Source organism: Mchenga conophoros, linkage group LG18, assembly GCF_057382185.1.
Source record: "Mchenga conophoros isolate Kocher_MC1m ecotype Shallow Benthic linkage group LG18, M_conophoros_male_GT1.1, whole genome shotgun sequence".
Taxonomy (NCBI): domain Eukaryota; kingdom Metazoa; phylum Chordata; class Actinopteri; order Cichliformes; family Cichlidae; genus Mchenga; species Mchenga conophoros.
This window is the reverse complement of record NC_140543.1, coordinates 36,314,509-36,339,107: the sequence shown is the minus strand read 5'-3', so window position 1 is coordinate 36,339,107 and position 24,599 is coordinate 36,314,509. Positions and strand designations below refer to the sequence as shown.

Sequence of the window (24,599 nt, the reverse complement as noted above, 5' to 3'; positions counted from 1 at the left end):
TCTTCTAGCTCCCATCCTGTGTTTTCTCCATAGACCATAGGTGTCAAACTCTGGCCCGCGGGCCAAATTTGGCCCACAGCCTAATTACATTTGGCCCGCGAAGCCATACCAAATGACTATCAGAGCTGGCCTGCTGGTATTACACTGCTAATATATATATATTGTTTAGTATTATCCCCGGGCGCCTGCTTAGTGGGCTGCCCACTGCTTCACAGAGTGAATGGGTCAAATGCAGAGAAAAACAAGTAATTTCCCCATGGGGATCAATAAAGTATCCATTATTATTATTATTAAGCTTTGCTTGTTCCATATTCAGTTTTCCAGCACAACATGTTTGAGTCCATAAGAAAAGATTCATTCTCATATCTGGAGGAATAAATATATTTCAATAAATATTAACGTTAGCCCGCGACTTTGTTCCAGTTTTGAATTTTGGCCCACTGTGTGTTTGAGTTTGACACCCCTGCTGTAGACGGTGCAGTTCCTGTACTCCATCAACACCCAAGCAAACGGCTCTGCTGTTTCTTGGTGCTTCCTCCATCTCCAGTGTCACCACAGATGCTGACCGCCCTCCATCAGCGACATGTAGCCGCTGCTGCTGAGCTCTTTATAGATGAGAGCTCTATGACAGAGGTGCTGTCACCGCCATCTATGGGACGAGATCCCGAAATAAAGGAATGAATCACGTCCGCAAGACGAAATGTGAAAGACGGAGGTGAAAGTGTGAAAATGTAAAAACAAACAAACAAACAGGTTGATGTGAAATCTGTGATAACGACAAACAACACGAAGCTTTGAATTGTGTAGTTTTATTGCTGTTGTGAGGCTGCAGAGCTGCCAGCAGCAGCTCTCAGCAGGCAGCGCGATGCGCAGCGCGGCTTTAACGCTGCTGTCAGGGAGCGCTGGCGTTCATCTTCTCCTGGCAGCCGTCCCAGAAGCTCTGAAGTCTGTTGTCTTTGTTGCTGCAGAAGTCGGTGAAGTCTCTGAGCAGCCGGTCCGCCAGCCGCTCGTCGCCCAGCACTCCGGTTCTCCACGCTTTGGTCAGCATGGTGTTGTAGGCCCAGTAGTAGCCCACCCTCTCCTCCCCTCCGAACGGGCCCTGGCTGTTGGAGGTGGTGGAGTTTCTACGGCGGCGCTGCTGCCCGCTCGAATACTTCCTCTTAGCGTACGGCAGCTGCAGGAACACGGTGCCTGAAACGAGGCGGTGAAACTGGTCAGCTTCCCACAAACACAGTGGGTGTCTGTGCTGTGACGGGACTAACCTGTGACGTGGATGTACTGAGGCTTGTTCTCAGACGGGAAATTAAAGGTGGAAGCAGAAAACTTGTCATGCACGAAGCCAAACCTGGTAGAAAGAGTACAGTGTTCACACAAAGTGAAGCATGATGGAGAACGTTAAGCTGAAAATCCTAAACTCTAAGTCTGATTTCAGGAAAGGGGCGGAGTTGTAAACGTAGAACGACACGATGAGCGCTGGCTTCACGCTGCCACAGAGCACAAACCTCACAGGAAAGTAACATGAAGCAAGCGCCTCTTTCTTCCACACAGCTTCTGATCGTTTCATCTCCTGCCCCATCACGTGTTCGTGTTTACTCCAGTCTGTCCGTTTAGATTCACGGCTGTTATAAGTAACCATGTTTAGAGTTAGCAGCTAAAGCTAATCGGCTTGTATCCAACGTCAAGTTAGCGCAACAGGGTCAGCCAAGGTTTACATGTGAGATTCAAACACGATAAAGCCGTAGGTCGATAGAATAACAGGAAGTCAAAGAAATGGCTGAAACAAAGAGCAGAACATTCATGAATCTAACGCTGTGGAGTGTTTCTAACAGATCACAGAAGCCTGCGTGTCAAAACTAGAAGCAACAGAAGAGTAATGCATGTTTCTTTACATGTTTAGCCCTGCAGCAGCTAACGCAGCGCTCCATGTGTAACTGACAGCACAGTGCAGACAGCGACTACAACCTGTAGAGGACGGCCTCCTGAAAGAGCTGCATCCTGTCCCAGTACGTCTCCGGTTCAAACCCTGTGTGATGACAGGACACATGTTGTCACTGAGCCACATGGACGCACACGAAAGACTCGTTCAGAGAGGCGGGAACCTTCAAAAAGGTTGTCGCTGCCATTCTTCAGCAGGCAGTGGACGTTCAGAGGAATGAAGAGCTGCGCTCTCAGCGGGTCTCCGTACAGGCAGGACGTCAGAGCGAAGGGAACTTCCAGCACCGGCACCAACAGGAAACCACAGGACGCCGCCTTCCTGTGCCAGCCTTGGACCTGATGGACAGTGACCGTTAAAACCTGTGAATCAGACACTTCCTCTGGGCTCATGTAAAGATTATGGCTGCCTGACGGCTCTTATTTTTCACACTCTCAAAGCACAGCAGTGAATCTGTCACACCGTCACTGTGCTCCAGTGCAGCAGGTGTGTTTGTAGCTGTTCTCTGTGGAGCTCAAACGTGCAACCTGCAGCGTCACTGTGCACAGCCACACAAACGATTCACTTTACTCGGCCTGTCTCCCCTCGGTGTGGTTCATTCATCACATAATGACACAGTGACACTCCCACAGACAGCATTCATGTTTCTATTCTGCTACAGCAGCACATGTACATACTGCATGTATACTCTGTGCACACCATGCATCAAACAGAGCTGAGCTGCAGTTTGGACGTTAGAGGGATGCACACGCTGGCTTTGACTGCAGCGCTGCTTTGAACCAGGACACGTGCTTACCATTTCAAAGAGCACTGCAGCAGTGACGGCCATCCAGTGCAGCTTGATCTCAAAGGCAGCGTTGAGGGAGAAGTTGCCGTGGTAATAACAGCTGCACCACTCAGTTCGGTCACTGCGGTTGTTGACGTCCACGTCTAGAGTGACCGTCTTCTGCTCTGGAACTGTAGCAGCTACAGGACACGTGGACAAGGGTGGGAAAACAGGAAGACGGGAGACAAAGCAGCAAAGAAAAGGAGAGGCTGAGGCATGATGAAGAGCACAGCTGCTGACGGCTTCATGGACGACCCTCCAAGGTTGGATCGACACTGACTGACGCTCTGTTTTCTAGATTACACACCAGCTTTGAATAAGTATTCATATACAGTCTGGTATGTGAGCCAGCACTTATTACCAACTAATGTGTTGATATACTATTTTTGTTTCTTAATTCTGAATATTTATATGTAAGACTGAAGCTCCAGATGTGGACCGTTTAGTGCTGCACAGATACAGGAACCTCTGCAAACTGGCACCAGCTTTATCACTGTGCTAACATTCATGTTTCCAGGTACGGGCGCATTATTCCAGCTCCTGGATGCAAAGTTTAAGCCAGTCCAGCTGCAAAACAGCAATGTTTTAACAAATGATGCATTTAATGGCTGCAGGAAGCAAGAAACAAGCATGAGTGCAGGCAGCAGAGGGACAGGTGAGGACAACGCACACCACAGCACTAGTAACCCACAGCCACTGACACCACAGCGTGCACCGAGACTCCACACCACCAGTGCAACTACTGCTGCTTATGCACTAACCACACAGCATGCACTGAGGGGGCTATTTGATCACATGGATACTATTAGAACTACAGGTAGTGTGCATGCACTGCAGAACACAACGCCAGCTGTCCCGTGCAGATCTGCAGGCGCCCGTGAGGCCAGCTGAGCCCTGCATCTGTGTCAGTGACGGCGCAGGGGGAGGACGATGTCAGGGACAAACACGAATGATGGTAAATGAGGTTTGGATGTTACGTCTGTGGGTTTTACATGTAGGCTCGTCGTTTTCAGTTTGGGGTGCAGTACAGCATCGTCTGTTAATCTACGAAAACTGCAAATACATGCAAAGAAGAAGCAGAAGCACACTGTGCATCAGGGCCACTGACTGCAGTCACACATCGATTCACTGCTGTGCTACAGTTGTCTGTGTGTGTGAGGACTGCTGCTACAAAAACTGAAGGAACAAAGGAAATGTGTGCAAACTGAAAACCACGAGTGTTGATGCATCCAAGGCCAACAGCTGGAGGGTGCAGAGTTGAGCAGATGTTGGCCGTGATGCTACAGCCATAATCCAATCCTAAATAACTATCAGAGGCTACAGGCACTCAGGATTTCCCCTTTGGCTTGTGCAGCACTGGACCAACATCCCCAAACAAATGCAGCCTGTTCACCTTTGGTGACACGCTGGGCTCAGCCGGCCCCCTGAGGCAGGCTGCAGTACGATCTGCATCAGACTGCATTAGACGGTGTGGGTCGGGCTGGGTGTACCTAGCAGTGCAGCGGCCTGGCTGCGTCCTCCAAAGCTGCGGCTGAAGGAGCTGTGCCTACTTGCGTAGGAAGCTGGTCGGCTGGGCAGCCAGGGCAGGAGGAAGGCCGGGAGGTCGCAGGGGCGCCGCTCCTCCAGCACGAAGGCCACCTCGAACCACTTTCTTTGGAACAGGGAAAAATCCTCTAGTGCTGCAGTGGACCAGCCCCCGCCTGCAGCGGTGGAGAGCGGGGGGGTGGCGCCTACAGGGGAAACGGCTGTATGAGAATAACCACACGTTTAAAATGTATTCGCCGAGTTAAAAGGATGTTTGTCCGTGTGCCTGTTCACTCACCGTCCTTCTCTCCCACTATCCTGTAGAAGTAGAAGCCGTAGACAAAGGTGCGCATGGCTTCCCCCGAGGCGTGCGTCACCAAACCTTCATCCAACATTTTCTACACAGAAGTCAGTTTATGGTCACTACATTCAGATGACATGGACAGAGGAGAGTGGCTGCAAGCCGAGCCCTCATAATGTCCTCCAGATTCCTCAGGTGTCACCCTCGCCACAAAACTGACCTTTCACTTTGCATTTTAGGGCCACAGACCTTGTTTACATAAAGTATCGTCTGTTTTTGAGCGAAAATAAAACGAGACAAGAAAATGTTCAGATTATTTTGACTGTCTGATGAACCACAGAGTGCTGTGTGTTGAACTCCAGTGAGAAAGGTTTCTTTGAAGCATTTATAAAAGTTAAATGGCAGCACATAATCACAGCTGTGGCCCTCAGGGGTCAAACTTGTCCTCATCTGGTTTGATTGATACGTAATTAATATGAGGTGGATTTTTCCCCACTTTTAATTAAAACTTAATTCAAACATTCTGACACTATTTTTATTGCATTTCAAATCGAAGTCTGATAAAACCTGATTTATACCAAATGTTTCTTTGTTTTCAGGTAAAAAATAAATTTAATGATCAGTTATTGTGATTATTGTTTCACAGCCAGAGTCGGCTGCTTTGACAGATGATCACAGACGGGTTTATGTCAAAGTTCATTTAGGAAGCTGTTTTTAAACTACTTCTAATCACATCTGTTGTCCTCTGGGCTCAAAAAGGCTCCGTTTGCTTTGACTGTTTATAAAGTAACAAGTATAAAATATCATCCATCTCTGTTTCAAGGATTTATTCAACTTTATTCCAACTCATTACCTGATGATCTTCTATTGTGTCTTCATCATGAAATGATATCACTTTTGTGCTTCTATGATAAATCTTGTGTCAGCATGAAAACTTCCCTGCCAGACTCAGGATGTCATAAACTGGCCGTAGCGACTCTGCTGGATGCACGGCAGTAAGAATCAACACACCCACACACAGCAAAAGTATTGGGCCCCTTGAACTTTCCCACATTTTGTCTCATTACAGCCACAAACATGAATCAATGTTATTGGAATTCCACATGAAAGACCAACACAAAGTGGTGCACACGTGAGAAGTGGAAGGAAAATCAGACATGACTCCAAACATCTTTACAAATAAATAACTGCAAAGTGGGGTGTGTGTAATTATTCAGCCCCTTTGGTCTGAGTGCAGTCAGTTGCACATAGACGTTGCCTGATGAGTGCTAATGACTAAATAGATGCACCTGTGTGTAATCTAATGTCAGTACAGATACAGCTGCTCTGTGACGGCCTCAGAGGTCGTCTGAGAGAATATTGGGAGCAACAACACCATGAAGTCCAAAGAACACAGCAGACAGGTCAGGCATAAAGTTATTGAGACATTTAAAGCAGGCTTAGGCTACACAAAGATTTCCCAAGCCTTGAACATCCCACAGAGCACTGTTCAAGCCATCATTCAGAAATGGAAGGAGTATGGCACAACTGTAAACCTACCAAGACAAGGCCGTCCACCTAAACTCACAGGCTGAACAAGGAGAGCGCTGATCAGAAATGCAGCCAAGAGGCCCATGGTGACTCTGGACGAGCTGCAGAGATCTACAGCTCAGGTGGGGAATCTGTCCATAGGACAACTATTAGTCGTGCACTGCACAAAGTTGGCCTTTATGGAAGAGTGGCAAGAAGAAAGCCATTGTTAACAGGAAACCATAAGAAGTCCCTCGTTGTCCCTCCTTGTTTGTCATTGAGTTGGCTGTAGAGCAGGTCGTCTGCTAATTGGATGGTTGTTGGTTCAATCTCTGTGTGCTTTAGTCTGGAGTTCTTACCAAGGTGTCCTTGGGCAAGTTACTGAACCCCAACTTGGTCTCTGATGCATCCATTGGCATGTGAACGTTAAAAAGCAGAATAGAAGCAGAATACATGGTGTATAATGCTTTCAGTGCTCGAGTAGAAAAGCAACTGAAGGAGTATGGGACCTGGCGAACGCACTTTTCTCCTCTCCCTTATCTTCCCTGCTTATGTCCTTGTCTAGTCTCGTGTTTTTTGTATTACTTTTCCCTGGAACACTCAGTCTGTTCTCTAAAACCTAAAAGAGGAATTATGGGTTGGATCAACTGGTCCCTAAATGCAATTGACACCCCTTTCTCAACGAGAAGTCTGGGCTCGGGTGAGCCCGAGTGCTGAAGATATCTAACTATTCGGAACCATGGTAACAGGGTTCTGGCTGATCGGAGCTGGCTTGGCCCTGACTTATCGAAGAATTAAGGAAGCGGAACCGGCTGTTCAAACCCCCACAAGGCTGCCCGCTGGGATTGAAACGATGGGAGAGGCTCAGAATAAGATCTCTGACTGCAGACTGGATGACATCTTGGGGAGGCTCACTGTGGTTGTGAGTTCTCAGAATCAGCTCCTTGAGCACAAGAAATGACAACATCACAGAACGCAAGTATGAGAGCTCACGGCTCTCCAACGGGAGATTGAGAGACCAGTGTTGGACTGTAGAACTGCTTTGAAATTCATATGAGCTGTTCGCACTAAAGTAAAAACCTCCATCACTTTTGTGGATACCCCTTCGGCACCAGCCGTGGGCTCAAGGCTGGAGCCGAACAACAACTCCCTGATAACGACTGTGTTTAGACTGTTCTTCCCATTCCATGCAAGCCCACCTGGGTTGGCTGGAAGACTGTTTACTTAGCCTAGCAGGGAGGAGGACACTGACTCAGCTGAACTCTGGACACGCACACACATACATATACTGATACTGATACTGATAAGCACTCACTGACGCATCACCCTCCCTACCCCGGATCCAACGCCACCTCCAACGCTTACCTCCCCTCTGATGTGGACATCGGGTCAGTTGGAGGCGCAGTCGAAGATTGCAGCGGTCCCAGATCAGATGTACACACTGGAACTCTTTGCCATGTTGCTGTCTGTGTTTGTTGTGCTGTGGTGTGTTGATATCTGTGCATTCCTGTATTATCCTTCTGTGTTACACATTTCGATGTTTTTTTCCTCGCCTGACCTGTCTCCCCAATGTGATGTTTGTATTGTATGTATTGTACGGTCGGCAAGGTCTGTCATCTCGGTTGTGGGCAAAAGACCTGCAGCTGACAAATAAAGGCTCTCTCATCTCATCATCTCTTTCTTGATCTTCATCATAACTGAAGTGGAAGATGTGTAGTCCTCTGACACATCTTCTATTTCACTTCATAGCCTTCTTCCACTCCTGTGGGTGGGTGATGTGGGGGCTTCTTCAGAGAAAGGGTAGCATGTGCTCTAAATATTGGCAACATTTTCTTTATCTTCTAACTCTGGATCTTCCTGACCATTGATTCTTCCTCATTATACTAGAGGACAATATGTGCTTTGTTCTGCTGCTCATCATTTTCCACAACATGGTAATTTTTTTACTTTTCATACTTTCTGTGTATGCATCACTGTAGGGTCGACCTTACAACATGAAGCACCTCGAGGCGACTGTTGTTGTGATTTGGCGCTGTGTAAACAAATTGTGTTGTTGGTAAGTGGCCTGTATTTGTATAGCGCTTTACTAGTCCCAACTCTTGCGCCACGATCTTGTTGTTGTTCTTGTTACACATCAGTGATCAAAGATGTGTGAAAGCAGTTTGGTGTGACAATGTGGCCATTGGCAACACATTGGCAACACATTGGCAACACATTGGCAACACATTGGCAACACATTGGCAACACATTGGCAACACATTGGCAACACATTGGGGTCGTTTTTGACCCCTGAGGACAGCAGGTGTTAGTAAATCCAATAACAACCCCATAAATAAATCAAATGACTTAAAACTTATTCCGATCATGTATAGCATAGTACTGAATAACTCCTGTTATCTTCAGACCATTTGATGAATAAAAAACACATTTTTGATGAAAAAGATTTCTTTTCGGGTCAAAAATGACTCGAGGACAACACAAGGGTTCAAGCAGCAGCTTAGATCTGCCGTGCTCGTCTTCACAGCCTGGCTGAGCTAACACGGCGGGGCCGTCCTTCCTGGTGCGGCGCAGATCCTCCATTAACAAACAGCTTTGCTACATCGTATCTGACTATTGGAGCCACATGCAGGCTGCAAACTAACGGCGTGGCCTACACTGCAGTTATGACTCACACTCTAATCAGCAGCAACAAACATCCTCCATCTCGTCACATTGAATCAAAGTTGGCACCAGGAAGTCCTACCTGCATGATATCCACCGCCATCCCCTGTGTGGCCACACCCTCCACGTTAGTGACCAGCCAATGAACCACTTCTGCGCTGATAAAGCAGTTGAGCGGCAGGCCCTTCTGCTCTGGGAGAAGCTGTACGCCCGTCCTGTAATGCAACCACACAGACAAATCACTGCAGAGAGTAATAGAGCAGGGCGATATGACCAAAAATACTCATCACCATATACAGTTGAAAATTTGCGATAACCATATAATTGACCCTAGACAAAATACTTTACAACTCCACAACTTTATTAGTGCAAAAACCCATCAATGTATTTTCACTTAAACAAGCAGCTGTTTTTTTATGTGCATTAAAGTTATATAAACTTTAACAGTGCAAATTCCTCGCTGACAGTTTAACCAAAAGGCGTTTCCAGTGGAAACTGGCCGACACATCCTCAGCATAACCATGTATAACATCCACAAAACTTAAAGAGGTTATACACACACAATACGGTAACATTATGTTGAAGCACAGTACGTATCACTCCGCGAGGCTCCGCCTACAATAGCCGTAATGCTCCAACAATCCATCAAGCGGTGCGGCTTCGTAGCTTAGCAAAGTCGTACTGAAACATCTGACAGATTTTCGAGCGCCGTGCACATAAAATGGTTTCCAGGTCAGTAAACACAACCAGAGCTCATACATAAGGCACACGGGATTATAAGGGGCTCTGTCGACTTTCAGACAAATCAAAGGATTGATTTTAAGTGCGCCGTATTTTCCAAACAACACGGTAATAACGACGGCCCGCTAGCATGCTCTACCAAAAATAGTGCTTTGTTGTGTATCTAACGGACGAAGCTAAACCAGTTCCACACCAGTGAAGCTGCAGCATTTTTACAAACCAGTTCAGGTTCATGGTTTCACTCAACGATCCGCTTTCGCTCTTCTCATTCTGCGTCGCCGCCATGATTTTTCCGCCATGTGCGTATGTAAACAAAGGCACTGCGCATGTGCATTTTACCTATATTCTATCGCCATCATTTTCTTATCGTTGCCCAACATTACACCGGTGTTACCGTGAACGGTATGATATGGCCCCGCCCTAGACTGAAACAAACTGGCACTTTTCATTTGGAAGTTCAGATTGTTAGAAATGTTCTTCTTATCTCACCTGCAGATATCCAGCGACCACAAGAACCCTGAAGTATGTTTTTATCTGAGCACGTTAGTTTTGGCCATTCCTGCTGGCAGTGGCCCACGGGGAGACACACGTGCTAACGTTTCATAGATTTTCCTCCGTTATCGTACCGACTCATTGGTCCCAAACAATCAGGAGACATTAAAAAGGAATCTTACGTGGGATGTTTGATCGCTTCCAGGATCTCCATGAGTGTGGAGGAAGAGGACAGAGAGAGGACTCCTGCTGCAGACTGCCCACTGTGAACACATCAGTGAGTGGAATTAGCAGCTCCGTGCACTGAAGTCACGATACAAAATAACGTGGGCGTTTCCTCTACACGAGGCGCTAAAAGCAACGGTCTCAGTTTAACCACATTCTACAAACTGTTTTTCTGACAAGTGTTGACCTCATGAAAACTTGGATGAGCTTAATGTTTCTAAAGTATCCGAGTACATAAAAGAGCAGGTCACCTGACGTCGGTGCTGCAGGCTGCAGCTTCTCCTGTAGGCTGCGCTGCTGCTCCGGGCTGAACTCCTCTGTCTGCAGCCTCGCTCGTCTCAGCCGCCAGCTACAGTCGCACACGTCACAAAGGTTTCCCACATTACACACTGTTCGTCACTCTGGTGGTATCTGCACATGCCGACGGTGTCAGCCACACCGACACAAAGGACGCGTGTGGGTCTGCACAGCAATGAGCCGTTTAACACAAAGTCATCTGTTCCCACAGCGGGATGAGACAGGATGTCATTCCCAGTGTGCTTCATGGCTGATGGAAAGCTACCTTTGTGTTCAGGTGCTGAGACAGCAGCTCACAGGAGCTGTGCTTGGAGGCAACGCTGCAGATAATAATGTTTTAGTTGCCTCATCCCAAGCTGTGGCCTAAATGACAGTTTTCTGCTTTCCTCAGCTGGAAAACAAGAGTTGAGATGAAACTTTGATACAAGCTCAGCTAAAATGTAGTTTTGTTTTTTTAAATGTCAAACATTGGAAAACAACACAAACCTTTTTTCTAACAGCCAATGGCTCAGCATGTTTGTGCTCTCGGCTCATGGTGAACATGAATAAAAACATCAAACAAAAAAGTCGCTTCAAACTGTAGAAACGGAGATTTCTACTGGGCTGTCAACGTTAACGTGTTAGCACGTGTTAGTGGACGCACTTCATACAAACTGCCTGAGACTCTGACAGACGCATTTCAGGGATTTTGGGTCGTTCTGCGCTGCAGACGGTTCATTGTGTTGACAGTTTGAATTGCGTAACCGTGACGACGGACTAACACGTGTTAACACGTTAACAGCCCTAATTTCTACATGTCAATATATGGACCCCAAGTGGCCCCCGGGCCACGAGTTTGACACCCCTGCTCTATAGTTGGTCTCTCTGTGTTTGTACATCATTAATGGAAAGCACCAGCGTAAGGACAATACATGAACAGATGTGGTCAGGTACAACAGACATGTGCATGTACAGGCACCACGTGAGGAAACAGGACGGGCTGAGAAACTGAATGTTAGTGATGCAGAAACTGCACTGGATTATTACTAATCTGACACTAGATTCAATGCAATAAGCAGCCATAAAACATGCAAACAAACGTGATCCCAGTGCGAGGAGGTCTCAGCAAACATCACTACGAGCACTGCTGCAAAGCATGCTCAGGCAGCGACACAGCAAACGACACACACGTGCACACCCAGCATCCCCGATACTAACCTGAGAGTGACAGATGTAGGAGGAACGAGGGCTACGTATAAAATCCAAAATAAAGGCCGCGTCCTGTCAGCATACAGGAAGAACACAAGCCAGGATCAAACACCCAAAGCAACAGGAACCAAACAGATGATGGCAGGAAGCACATGGAAGGAGAGAAAGCAAGAGCTGCACACCAAAGCACCATAAACGCACACGTGTCTGCAGAAGCTCAGCGTGAAGCAAAAGGACGTGTTCTGCCGGGCGCACACATCCTCACCTTGCGGGGGCTGTCTACGTATGTGGGAGCTGCGGTCACACTTGCAGGGTCACCGACGGCTGCTGAGGGCTTCGCCGTCTCCTCCAGTGTCCTGACACGAAGCACAACATTTATAAAGACTGACACGCTGCACAGCAAACCACAGAATAATTACATAGCCCTAAAGTTCTGTGAAGAACCATGAACGTGATACAAGGCTCAGACAGCCACAGGTCCAGGGGACACGCACTTCTGGTTCTGCTCCATCTCCAGCAGGGCTGATAAGGCTGACGTGCCCTTCTTGCCCTGTGGTGGCGCCACGGGCTCAGCGGGGTACGGAGAGAGCGGGCTGGTCACCTGGAGCCCTTTGAGGGGCGCACTCTTCTGCTGCATATCAGATAAGAAAACGATGCGTCAGCGCCAACAACACTGCAGATCAGTGGTTTGTAACGAGCTCCACTTTGATGCGCTTGCAATCAAAATCTCACCCTGATGATCCTGTCAGAGCGGTGCCGGCGCCGAATACGGTTGAGACCCTCCAGGAAACGAATGAAGCCGTCCAACAGGACCCAGTCCCCGCTGTTACCCGCTCCAGCACCCGCTCCCTCCCCGTAAACGTCCCAGTGTCCCTCCCCATCCGCCACCCGACGAGCCCCTCCGGCCGGCAGCAGGAGGAAGCGAGTTCTCCAGAACTTGAGCGAGTCAATCAAACTGGGGAGGCAGAGGAAGTGACTGGCGTGTGCATATTACATACACGATGTGGGAAGTTATTCAAATGCTACGGTAACAGGACAGTAACGTCCCGACAGCACTGCTACCTGAAGTCCTCCGAGCCACCAGAGCAGATGTACTGGTCCAGGTAGTTCCACTTGTACTCCTCCAGTCTCTCGTGTCCAAACTCGACCCAGCAGCAAACAAACTGAGCATCAGAGTGCGGAGGACACAGGCTGTAGCTGTACTGGATCTGAGCCGACTCGTACGGGTACCTGAAACACACGAGCTGCTGTTGGTGCCAGCGTGGCGTTCGCGCTAACATGAGAAACAGTTCACGTATGTCTCCACGCGTCACATCAGCCAACGATTCTTCGGCTCGTTCATTCACAACTGCAGACAGAGTGTCCTGGAGTCGCAGCGACCAGTTAAACCAGTTCAGTCTGTCACCACGCGTGCTCTGCTTCAGACGGCTCCATCACCTCCATCGTACACAACATGTAATTACCAGCTTCAGCCAACAGTTACATTCAGTTCATTTCAACCACTTAATCCGTTACTTTTACTAGTAATGGATTACTTTTCTACTTAGTAATTCCAAATACTGCTTTAAGCTATCAATCTACACAAAAGTAAAGTTGGATTTTAGCCAAATAATTATTGTTTTTATCTCATTACTTATTAACAAAAGCTGCTGCTGCCTCCGTCTGTTTCTACACGTCAGTGTGGATCCAGGCACGGGTCCTCAGAGGGGGGCCTGCGCAGGACTAAGAGCCCTGCTCTGACAGGACACGCCTGCTGGTTCTCGTGTTGGTGTATTTGGGCCGGGTGCACTCACTTTGGCAGGTAGCGAGTAACCGTTATGATCTTGTCTTTGAGGCAGACTTTGTGGAAGGTGCGGCCCATGCTGACCCAGTAAACGCTCTCCTCCTCCTCTGTCCGACGCAGAGACACCAGACCTGAAGACACGAGAAGAATCGGGTCACACGTAGTGACAAACATCTGGCGTTTCTCTTTAAGACGCCACAGCTGGCACACGGACGTCTGTTCTACGGTTATTATGACTGAAGGTTGACAGATAAGCAGCTGCAGCCCAAAGAGAAGACGCGTCGTTTCGTCTTCATCTACAGACCGGCTCTGCACTCAATGTGCAACTGGAAAGAACAGCATCCAACATCATACGTGCACCCACCATCCAGTGATTGAAAACAGAGCTCGCACTGTCACATACCTCGAGCCGGCCTTCTTCTAAAAACTGAAAAAGCAAAACTTTTAAATTCAGTTTTCAGCTGTAAACACAAACAGATACTCTGAAGACTACTACAAAGTACGGCTGCTTTATTTGTTTCTGCTTCCTCTGTGTTTGCTCAGACTAATGATGACGATGTAATAGATTACAAAGAGTTCTTTCACCTCTGGAGTACAGCGGACTGCTGCCGAGGGGCGTGGCCACAGCGGGCTGCTGTTTTCTGTTATTGGGCTGGACGATGATCTGGTAGCCCTGCATCAGCCTCTGACAGATGAACTCCTCAAACACCTGAGATGCACCCATCACGGGAACGTCATCTTCACGCCTGACAGGAGAACAAAGATGGAGGGCGCATCTTGTTTCAGAAATATGATTGTAGACAGGAAACCTCGAAGTTTCTCTTTAACCAGAGAAATGGTATCCGGTTGTTCAGTGATGACGTGACAAATCCTACTTCCGGGCCTAAAGTAGTCTGCGTTTAATATGGCTTTTGTGTTGTTAACATGTTTAATGTTTTGTATTTTCTTCTATTTAATCTCAAAAAGCTCCTAAAACAGTCAGCGACCACTGTTGACCTCCCTCGGCTTTTATTACCGCTAATCATTTATTTAAGCTCAGTTTTTAAAACCTTAGGATGTAACTACAGCCCAGCCCATGCAGCAGTATATGAATGACTAACCTCGTATTGTGGATGGATTATCTCAGTTGTTCTCCTGGCTGAAGTTTGGTCCTTTTACAGCATCCTGCCATGCGATTACATTTGTTTCTGACCACCGAGAACACTCACGTTAACTTTTATCCAGTGGAAAAAAAGTTAGCTTGTTTATATTATGCTAACATAGCTGTGTCGCTAGCAGTCACGTAGCACATCATTATATACCAGCTAGCCAAACTTCAGTAACCCTACAAACGTCACTGCTGTTTAGTTTTCTGTCTTCATTTATGCTGGAAGTGATAGCAGAGCTGTACGTTTGAATTTGTTTCCAAAACCCCGCAGTCAGGACATGCTATATTGTATTTAGATAGAAGCTAGCGAGCTAACTCCCTGCTAACTTCTCTGTTAAATGTCATAAATTCCGTTTTCATGGATGCCTGGATGTTAAACTCAGTTGTTACACCTGGTAGAGCAGAACGCTGATCATTTTATTAAAGATGAAAGACTTTAGACAGTTTTTCAACTCTCAGTAATCCCATAGTGATCGTTTGATATATGGACCTGCAGCGGAGTTTAGACCCAGACACGGCTAGTGACGTCAGACTGAACAACCGGATAGCGCTTTACTCCGTCCCTATGGACCCCAAAGTGCTTCACACTACATCCAGTCATTCACACACACATCCACCCACTGGTGATGGCAGCTACATGTGGCCACAGCCGCCCTGGGGCGCACTGACAGAGGCGAGGAAGAAAAACTCGGGTCACTCAGTTATTATTTATACCAACTGTGGTTTAGACCCACGCCTGTGTGGACTGGACACTCGTATCAGTGGTAAAAGCACTGATTCTTAGACAGCTTTTCTCCTCTCCCCGAGTACTCCGAGCGCTCTACACACACTCACAGCCGGTCTCCCAAACACTGACTCCAAGCTGAGTCAAACAACATCCACGCTCCGATGGATGCATCGGAGAGCAGCTTGGGGTTAGTATCCTGCCCACATGCAGACTGGAGGACGCAGGGGTGGAAACACCAACCTCCCGATCAGTAGGTGACCTGCTCTACCTCCTGAGCTACAGCCACCCCCACAGCTGGCTGAGCAGCTAACACCGAGACTCCCTGTGTCCTCGAGTACAAGCTGTAAACCAGTGAAGCTGATTCTGACTCGTTCGGGTCATAACCTGAAACCCTCAAACCCCGCCTACAGACGGGGCGGAGCCTACCTGTCCAGGTCGCTGTGCGGCAGCAGATCGTAGCAGCCCTCGGTGTAGTCGTTCTGCAGCGTCTGCCGGTCAGGGAAGTAGTCCGTGGTAAGCGGGAGGCACGCCGGCGTGGTCAGGGACTTCCAGTCCACTCCCACTGTGCAGCAGAAGCTGGGCACTGTGGGGGGTGCAGATAGCAGCAGGCCTTCACACGCGCACACACACACGCACGCACACACAGCAAAACAACAAATCCCCGCAGCACAGACAAATGCAGGTACCCAGAGTGGAGTGGTACAAATGTGGGGGCAAGGATCAGGGAGCGTGATGGGTGAAGACAGGGAGGAGGTGCGAACGACACAGAGTGGAAAAGAGGGGAAGAAAAAACAAGAGATGTGTTACTCAGTGGCCTGATGCTCCCGAGGGCCTGACGGTGCGCAGCAGCGATCACACATGCAGAATGTGGTTATGTGACGGTCAGGCTGTGATGGCATCGCTCACAAGAAAGTGAAAAACGTTCTTAGCAAAGGCGTGAAGTTCTCCTTCATGCAAACACACAGAGGTGAACAATGGGTTCAGAAGCTCTGCACAGCCATGCAACAACAGCACACTGCAGAGAGCAAGGAGGTCGCGGCGTTCGAAGACGACAGGACGGCGAATTCATTTCAGCTGCGTCATCAGAAAGTGTTGAGAGAAAGCTAGAAAACAGCAGGACGGGGAGAGGGTGACCCGGCGCCACGTGACCTGTGACATCGTTTATATCTGCCGACCCCGGAGAGACTCGCCGCCAAAGCCCTCGCAGGGAGCTCGGGCTTTAGTGGCAGTTTGGAGATTTCAGATATTTATGATCCCAGAGTCTACCTGCAGTTTTCAAACAATTTGTGATACTCATCAACTGGTCCCATTTCATTTCTATAAAGTCAACTGGAACTTACTGGGATCGGCACCAGCGGCAGAGAAGTCCTGAAATGAGCTGCGGTTGGTGAAAGTTCCTGTGGACAAAGACACAGCAGTGTTATCCTGCATGTGCAAACACACAGCACCAGGCTTCACACAGTCACTGAAATGAACTCTGGAAAAAATCAAACGTAAACTACAAACATGGAGGACATGCTGCCAGCAGGCTCTAACGCTTCTGTCTTCACTGCATAGGTGTCAAACTCTGGCCCGCGGGCCAAATTTGGCCCACAGCCTAATTACATTTGGCCCGGAAAGCCATACAAAATTACTATTAGAGCTGGCCTGCCAGTATCATACAGTGCATGTACTGCTAATACTACAACTCCCAGAATGCTCTGTTGGTGTTTTGGCACGTCATTTTGAATTCTGTGTATTTGAGTTTGACACCCCTGCTTCACTGTGACACGTGACTAAACCTCACATACACCTTTGATCCCAACACGCCATGTGACAAACCGTCCCACGCGTTGGGCTGAGGACGCTCTGAAACCAAACGGTCAGAATGAATCTGTGATGAAGGTTACGCTCAGCGGGCTCTTAGCTGGACAAACCGCAGCAGCGCTGACGGCTTTTCATAAACAGATGGTGTTTCTCTACAACATGGTTTTAGTCTCAGAACATTTTCCAAACCAAACCCTCCGGCTCACTGCCACAGATCCTTTCTGCTCGGTCTGGATAAACGCAGCTAGCTCGGGTGACGCGTAACGAGCACTGATAAGCGCTCAGGCTTCAGCAGCTGTATCACCGCTGTTGTTGCTCCCCGGGCTTCCGGTGAACTCCTCCCCTCCTGCAGCGGGATAGAGGCCGTTGTCTCCTGCGTGGCGGGAGGTGCTTCGCCTTAAATGAAAAGGCAGAAAAAGCAGCGATCACTCGGCGTGCCGGGCTTTGTTTATGGAACAAATGTTTGCCCGCTGAGTGTGACTAACCTTCCGGTGGCCTCGTGATAGGCGAGCTCCAGCAGCTCCGCAGAGGTGTGGGCGGGGTCTCTCTGCTGGCTGTCCTGCAGCTCCGCCATGTTCTGCCTGGTCTGATGATGGATCTGGATGGCCTCCCCAGAAGGACCTGTTGAACACTCGTGTGTCTGAGTCTCACTGCATCAGTCGTTGGCCCTTTGCCATTTAGATCATCTACGAAGGTTACGCGGGATAAGAAACATGGCTGACACCTGGGCGTGTGCGGATGCAGCCAGCGCCGACACACTGCCGGCTTTTCCATTTAATACTTTTAACTTTCTACAGAGACTAGCTGGTGTGTCAGAGGCGGCCCAGGCGTTTTTGCACCTGGACCTCTGCCACGTGTATGTTTGGGAACTTCTCAAACACAAACTTTACTGGAACATTAAATAAACGGGATTTCCAGCTCTTTGTAGCACACGCTAAACGAAGCACGAGCTGGACGGTCCGAGGGAGACGTTTTCCTCCCGTTTAAACTTTGCATCAGAACCGGTGTTGACACCATGTCAGAGGGGCTCCAGCCTTCATCGCCTCGGCCCCTCATGTGTGGCACCACTACTAAACTTCATACATGAATGTTGGCAGTGCGCCGGGATGAATTCATTCCACACTTTGTGAACCAAAGCGTGTTTCCTGTGTAAAACCTCACCGACAGGAAACGTGTGCATCCAGCGGCGGCGGTTGGACGTGAGCTTCATGGGCATCCTGGATGGGGTGAAGGGATTGATGAGCGCTCTCTGAGGAGCGTAACCTCCCGGCCGGATGTGCAGCGTGGACTCGGCACTTCCCACTGTGAACCTCCCCGGGGCGCTGGAGTCCCGCTGAGACTCCATCATCTTCTCTAAAAGGTCTGAGCGACACAATCAGATTAGAAAAGGAATGAAACAGCGACCCCTGCAGGTGGGAGGACTTTACCTCTGGTGCTGGTGTATCCCAAAGAACTGCTGACTTCATACTGAGCAGCAGGCATCCGGGGTATCAGCAGCATGTTGGACACGGGACCCAGGCTGTCATCAGAGGCCAGGCTTCGTTGTTCGTCGGGACCTCCTGAGCGAACCGGAGGGGACGCACCTATGCCCGTGCTGACGTCCACCGAGCCCCAGCTCTTCCTCCCACTGTCTTTGTCTCGAGCCATTCTGAAAGATAAGCAGCCGCTACTGCATCACAAAGCTGAGGGGTCATTGACTGCTGTTCTGTGCTAAATACCCGTTACCTCCAAAAGCACCAAAGCAGTCAGCTACCTGAAGTTTGTGCTCCTCTGAATTCGTGAAGGACCTGGAAGTCGGAACACCTGAGCATCGTAGGCGTCGTAGTCCACCTGTATGGGCAGCGCGTTATCACAGTCCTTTGGCACACAGAGAGCTGGAAAAATGACAAAGTCAGCATCGGACTCCTGCTTCACAAACCAGAGGACGCAGAGAGATCGGTGCTCAGCACTTACTGTGCTCTTTGCTGCTCTTGAACTTCTCTGCTTGAAGCTAGAAATACGTTAATGAGATTTTTAACCACGAAACACAATTTTTCAGGCCACCAACAATGCTGCGAGTGACATTATGCCGACGTACCTTATGGCCAGCGAGTTTAATCCGAGGGGTGAAGGAACCACACGAGTTCTGGCTGCTGGAAGTGTAGAAGCTGTGGACGAGGAGCAAAACGGGAATCAATCACTCGGCATTGATCGTCATTTCAATTCAGCCGTAGCAGTTTACACAGAGGCTTCTAACGAGCTACAGTTATGCTGCACATCAGGACACAAGCACGCCCAGCTCCAGCTCGGCGTGGACGAGGCCGCGGTCAGCCGAGGGTACACTCCTCTCAGCCTGTCACTGTGGCCGTGGGAGCAGCCACAGTGTTACTCAGTCTGGAGCCGTTTCACCAAAGACCTGAGATGAAAGTCATCAGGTGACGGCAGCTTCATGCAAACAGTTGTTGGTGATTATGAAAAATATATTCTCTCTTTGTTCACTAACGAGTCGCTCTAACACACTGAGGCTGAACCTCGTCTTACTGGCTCCAGTCATGAGGGCTTACCTGTGGTTGATCCAGTGAGGAAGGTTGTAGTCGTCACCCACACCAGAGTCTCCGGGTGGTGTCCTGTTGTGTAGCTGCAGTGGGAGGGACAGAGCATCAGGGACACACACACACACACACACACACAGAGACACAGAGACACACACACACAGACACACAGACACACACAGACACACACACACACACACACAGAGACACACACACAGAGACACACACAGACACACACACACAGACACACACACACAGAGACACACACACAGAGACACACACACACACACACACACACAGACAGACACAGAGACACACACACACACACACCTTGAATAGAGGCACTGCATGCAGTGGCTGCTCCCCCATGCACACCAGGTCCACACCGATCCCTGGAAGGACAAACTGTAACTGTAACACGGTGTCTGCTTACTCGTTGGCGAGCATGCTGTGTTTGCACGTTCACTCACCGTTGTCAATCATTCGCTGTTTGGTGAGAATCATGAGCAGACGGTCGACTTCGAACACGCCCACCCCAGGCGTGATGACCACTGACATCTGGCCTGTGCGGTCGAAGTTCCGGTTGATGTAGTGCTTGTCGAACACTGAGGGAACAGTGGAGACTGACTGTGTTTGGTTGTTAATAGTAAAGAAAATGCTGCAGCAAGAGTCCTGACAGGGACTAGAAAGAGAGAGCAGATTTCTCCTGTTTTGGCTTCCTGTTAAATCCAGAATCCAAAATCCTGCTCCTCACATACAAGGTCTTAAATAATCAGGCCCCATCTTATCTTAATGACCTTGTAGTACCATATCACCCTATTAGAGCACTTCGCTCTCGCTCTGCAGGCCTACTTGTTGTTCCTAGAGTATTTAAAAGTAGAATGGGAGGCAGAGCCTTCAGTTTTCAGGCCCCTCTTCTGTGGAACCAGCTTCCAGTTTGGATTCAGGAGACAGACACTATCTCTACTTTCAAGATTAGGCTTCAAACTTTCCTTTTTGCTAAAGCATATAGTTAGGGCTGGACCAGGTGACCCTGAATCCTCCCTTAGTTATGCTGCAATAGACGTAGGGTGCCGGGGATTCCCATGATGCACTGGGTGTTTCTTCTTCACTCACTATGTGTTAACAGACCTCTCTGCACTGAATCATATCTGTTATTAACCTCTGTCTCTCTTCCACAGCATGTCTTTATCCTGTCTTCCTTCTCTCACCAACCAATCACAGCAGATGGCCCCGCTGCTGGTTCCAGGATGGCTGCAGAGCAGTTTGTGGTGGACGCTGTGACTTAATGATAATCCACACTGACTGTCTCTGTGTGAGGACTCACTAGTTTCACCAAAATCCTGCACAGGGCCTTTAAACGACAACAAAATGTGTAAGAGATTTAAGGGAAGCTGCAGCAGCACCTACCATTGAACGACAGGTTAATGGCTTCCAGGTAGTTGCCTTGGGCAGCGGTGGCGTTGTAACCGACAGGAAAAGCATCTGTGACGAATGTGAGCGAGCACACGGGTCAGACTGTGGACGGGAACGAATGCAAAGATCTACGAGTCGGCGAAGGACACGGATCACTACCTGCTTCCTTCAGTCGCACCAGCACTGGATACTGGATGAAGAGCTTCTTGATAGTGACCAACATCGACGTCCACTCATCCCGTCTCTCGTTCTGAGCTACGACCCTGACGAGTAGAATCAGACTCACAGGCCGCTCTGTCGCTGGTATCCACAGGTGTTGGGATGCTTACCTGTAGAAGTCTTCATAGAAGCGTCCCTCGTGGTCTTCTCTGATGGAGCCTCTAAGAATCTCTGGAAATTCCTCTGAACAAGATAAGATATCGCGTTTATCTACCAGCAAACACACATCACACGTTAAAGCTAAATGTTCTTGTCACGCTTACACACAAAACCAAACAACAAGAGAACGAGGGCCCCCTCCACACCCGCCTGCGTGAGCAGTTACTTTACTCACAGTCGGGGAAAAAGAGAAACCTCCTGTTTGCAAACCAGCAGTGCAACAAGGCTGACCAAACATGCGTCTCAGCTCACACTGACCTAATGTTTTGGCGTTGTAGAACGTGCGTGAGAACAGTACCACCGTCACCTCGTGGCTGCAGTTCTTCTCCTGGTTTGGGATTAAACATGCGAGGAGCGTGAGAATCATTCGTATGGTGACTGAGAGGAAACAGCAGCGTGCTGATACAAACAGGGCGAAGGAAGAGAAGCACAAACCTTCCACTTAGTGAAAAGGTCAGACAGGAAACCATTGACAGCCTTTTCAAAGTAGAGGTCGCCTAAGAGAAACGGCTGGATTAGACACGGCATGAAAAGCTCGCCTTAAAAACAGAAACATCAAATCATCTTACCGTAGATGTCAAAGTCCCACATCTCACAGCTCATCTGGATAAAGATGTAAACCATGGCAGACGTAGATCTGAACACCACCTGTGTCACAGCAGCATAGTGTCTGACAGCAGGAAGCAGGTGGAGAACATGTTTGTGGCGTTTTCCTCCACACCAGGGGAGATTTTATATCCAATGGAAAACAGCAAATCAAGTTACCGACACAACAGCTGTTGCTTCTTCATGCAAGTCTGAGTCCAGGTGTGAGCTGTCCTGTTCAGCACCAGGATACATGTGACGTAAGCTACATCCTACCACAGGCTACAAAAACACTGATTCACTTTCTTTTAGCTCTTTAGTCAGTAAAGTAGTGATGCAGGACCGGAGGAGGTCAAACCTTTCAGTCGGAACTTTATTGATACTCTTGGTTATTACAATGACATGTTAACGTCTTTGCAACATGCGGACACTGTGGGATGGATAAAAACAGGGCCAGCGTTTCCTTGGCTGCGGTAACGACAGATGGCTGCATCAGCATCTTCTTCCACTTACCCTGGTGTCTTCACTGATGTAGCCACAGGTCACCTTCTCTCCTTTCACCCAGAGTTCACTGGCCTGAGCTCTGAAGATTCAAACACATCTTTAGGATGACAAACTCTCACTTCATTCGCCATCGTGAACAAAGCGTAAATGTCACTAGCACTAAAATGCCTCATCCTTCTGGTTAACCCTTACAATCAGCGCTGTGAAGTCATTTCATTTATGTACCTGATTCCTGCGAACTCAACCTTCTGGGTCACGTAAGCACATGTGCTCACCTGGAAGGAACCAGAGCACAGCAAACGTAAATACCACTGCGCACGCAGCATTCAAATGGACCTGACGCTCACATGGCCCACCAGGCTTTTCTTCAGTCTCCACATGTCTCCTCTGCCGATGTACTGGTCCTTGAACGTCAGCTCCACCAGGTCCAGCGTTACATCCTGACAGACAAAAAACAGACACTGTGTCCCAGCGACGGTCGAGGGGCCGAGGAGCGCTCGGAGCCAACGTACCTTAGGGTCGACGATGTTAACGATGACATCCTGGTATGCACGCAGCTTGAAGGCCTGTGCTACAGTCTGGTCCACACTGATCGTCTCTGTGTAACGACAACATGTCCATCAGCTGTGAGGCAGAGCTATCATATTACCCATGTACATAAACACACAGCGCCAGCAAGCATGAAAGCTGACATCAGGGCCAAAGGAGCCCTGCAAGTACATTTTCATTTACAGTGCTGTTTTTAAACACAGCACAAAAACCCTGGTAACAGCTCAGGCTTCAGACTGATCCAAGCATTCAGATGCTGCCTCTACACGTGTGAGCAGGGATCAGACCTTGATCAGCCCAGAAACAGAGAAAAGCTGTCTTAAAGGGAAACGACTACATTAAAAAGTCAATCGTATCGTCTATTGCAGCAATAAGCCATCAGGTTTTATCTTATAAAGAATAAATGACACGTTTAAACAGCACAAACACGCTGCTACCTCAGATTACCTTTCTGTAGGTCCTCTTTGAGGCTCTTCACCTGCAGCAGGAGGGGGCTGGGAATATTTCACAAGGGACAAGGCCACATTATAGTTTCAATGGCAGACGCTTACCCCTATAAAAATACAGCAATCTCACATAATCTCACCTGTATTCATCGGTGGGATGTGCAATCTCAATTATGTTCCCCAAAGTGACTTGAGGGAAAACTTTTGGGTTGACAACCAACTCATCGTCTATTCGGAGGATAAGTTCATTTGCAAAAGCAATCAAATCTTTGCAGAGAAGCAAACACGGAGAAGAGTCTCTACTCACCGCTTCCACCGAAACCTTTCTTGTGCAGCACAAGCTTATAGGACTTACTGGTCTTCATGGTTTAACCGGCTGGGAAACAAAACCACGAGACCATCAGTGACATCTCAAACCAATGAGAGAGCTGAATTCTGGCTCATATGAAGGTATCGACTCTGCCATGGCATTTTCCCGTGAGGACCAACAAGCAGCTGCCAAGCAGGACTTATACAATAACGGTCTTAACTACTACTTAACACTAAAGGAAGAGATAAACACGTGGGCACGAAGAAAACAGTACCTGAACTCTATTTCTCCAACAATTCACTGCCAGCAGCTCAGATTGTCCACGGATGGTGATAGCATTGTAGCCTAGCAAACGACAAGTGGCTGTAACAGCTTACAGCATCGACCTGACAGCAGCACCAAGGCGGTTATAACTACCTACAATGAAAAGGCATCCAAACAACTCAGATCAGGTTTAACTACTGCTTCCAGGCAGACATATATAGCAGTCGTGTGACTGACTATTACCTACACTCTGTACGCTTCCTCCATATCATGGAAACGAGCGATGCGATTGGTTCGTGGCAGTTCAGAGAGCGTGTTAGAAAAACAAGAGACTAACTCCGCTCATTTCCGGCTTCGCTTTTTTTGGCACAATAATCCGAGTGTTAGATTTCCGGCCAGTGCAACACAGTTTAACAACACGTGTGTGTGTGTGTGTGTGTGTGTGTGTGTGTGTGT

At 48.6% G+C, this 24,599-nt stretch overlaps 1 protein-coding gene across 10 annotated transcripts; it reads right to left on the bottom strand.

The window, feature by feature from the left end:
- Positions 1-793: 793 nt before the first annotated feature.
- On the bottom strand, positions 794-24,492 carry depdc5 (DEP domain containing 5, GATOR1 subcomplex subunit). 10 transcript variants are annotated; one of them, XM_085253264.1, is made up of 44 exons: positions 24,387-24,492; positions 24,154-24,296; positions 23,877-23,945; positions 23,710-23,797; positions 23,571-23,617; positions 23,087-23,172; positions 22,931-23,014; positions 22,800-22,849; positions 22,584-22,653; positions 22,055-22,133; positions 21,921-21,982; positions 21,744-21,813; positions 21,437-21,509; positions 21,267-21,370; positions 21,102-21,176; positions 20,162-20,296; positions 20,022-20,083; positions 19,704-19,777; positions 19,238-19,307; positions 19,114-19,150; positions 18,914-19,034; positions 18,588-18,808; positions 18,322-18,522; positions 17,646-17,781; positions 17,465-17,556; positions 16,695-16,751; positions 15,781-15,964; positions 14,066-14,226; positions 13,491-13,611; positions 12,760-12,927; positions 12,430-12,652; positions 12,192-12,328; positions 11,963-12,053; positions 11,707-11,769; positions 10,464-10,561; positions 10,170-10,250; positions 8,837-8,969; positions 4,582-4,681; positions 4,310-4,504; positions 2,730-2,899; positions 2,100-2,271; positions 1,963-2,023; positions 1,263-1,345; positions 794-1,191 (listed from the first exon to the last, which is right to left on the bottom strand). In XM_085253264.1, the coding sequence occupies exons 3-44, from the start codon at positions 23,932-23,934 to the stop codon at positions 893-895; spliced, it is 4,692 nt and encodes a 1,563-aa protein (XP_085109390.1). In that variant the 5' UTR covers positions 23,935-23,945; positions 24,154-24,296; positions 24,387-24,492; the 3' UTR covers positions 794-892. The 10 variants fall into 10 exon arrangements, 8 of the variants coding, with proteins under 8 accessions (XP_085109390.1, XP_085109385.1, XP_085109388.1 ...); XM_085253259.1 differs by having other exon boundaries at positions 4,250-4,504; positions 24,387-24,491; XM_085253262.1 differs by having other exon boundaries at positions 4,250-4,489; positions 24,387-24,491.
- Positions 24,493-24,599: the final 107 nt, after the last annotated feature.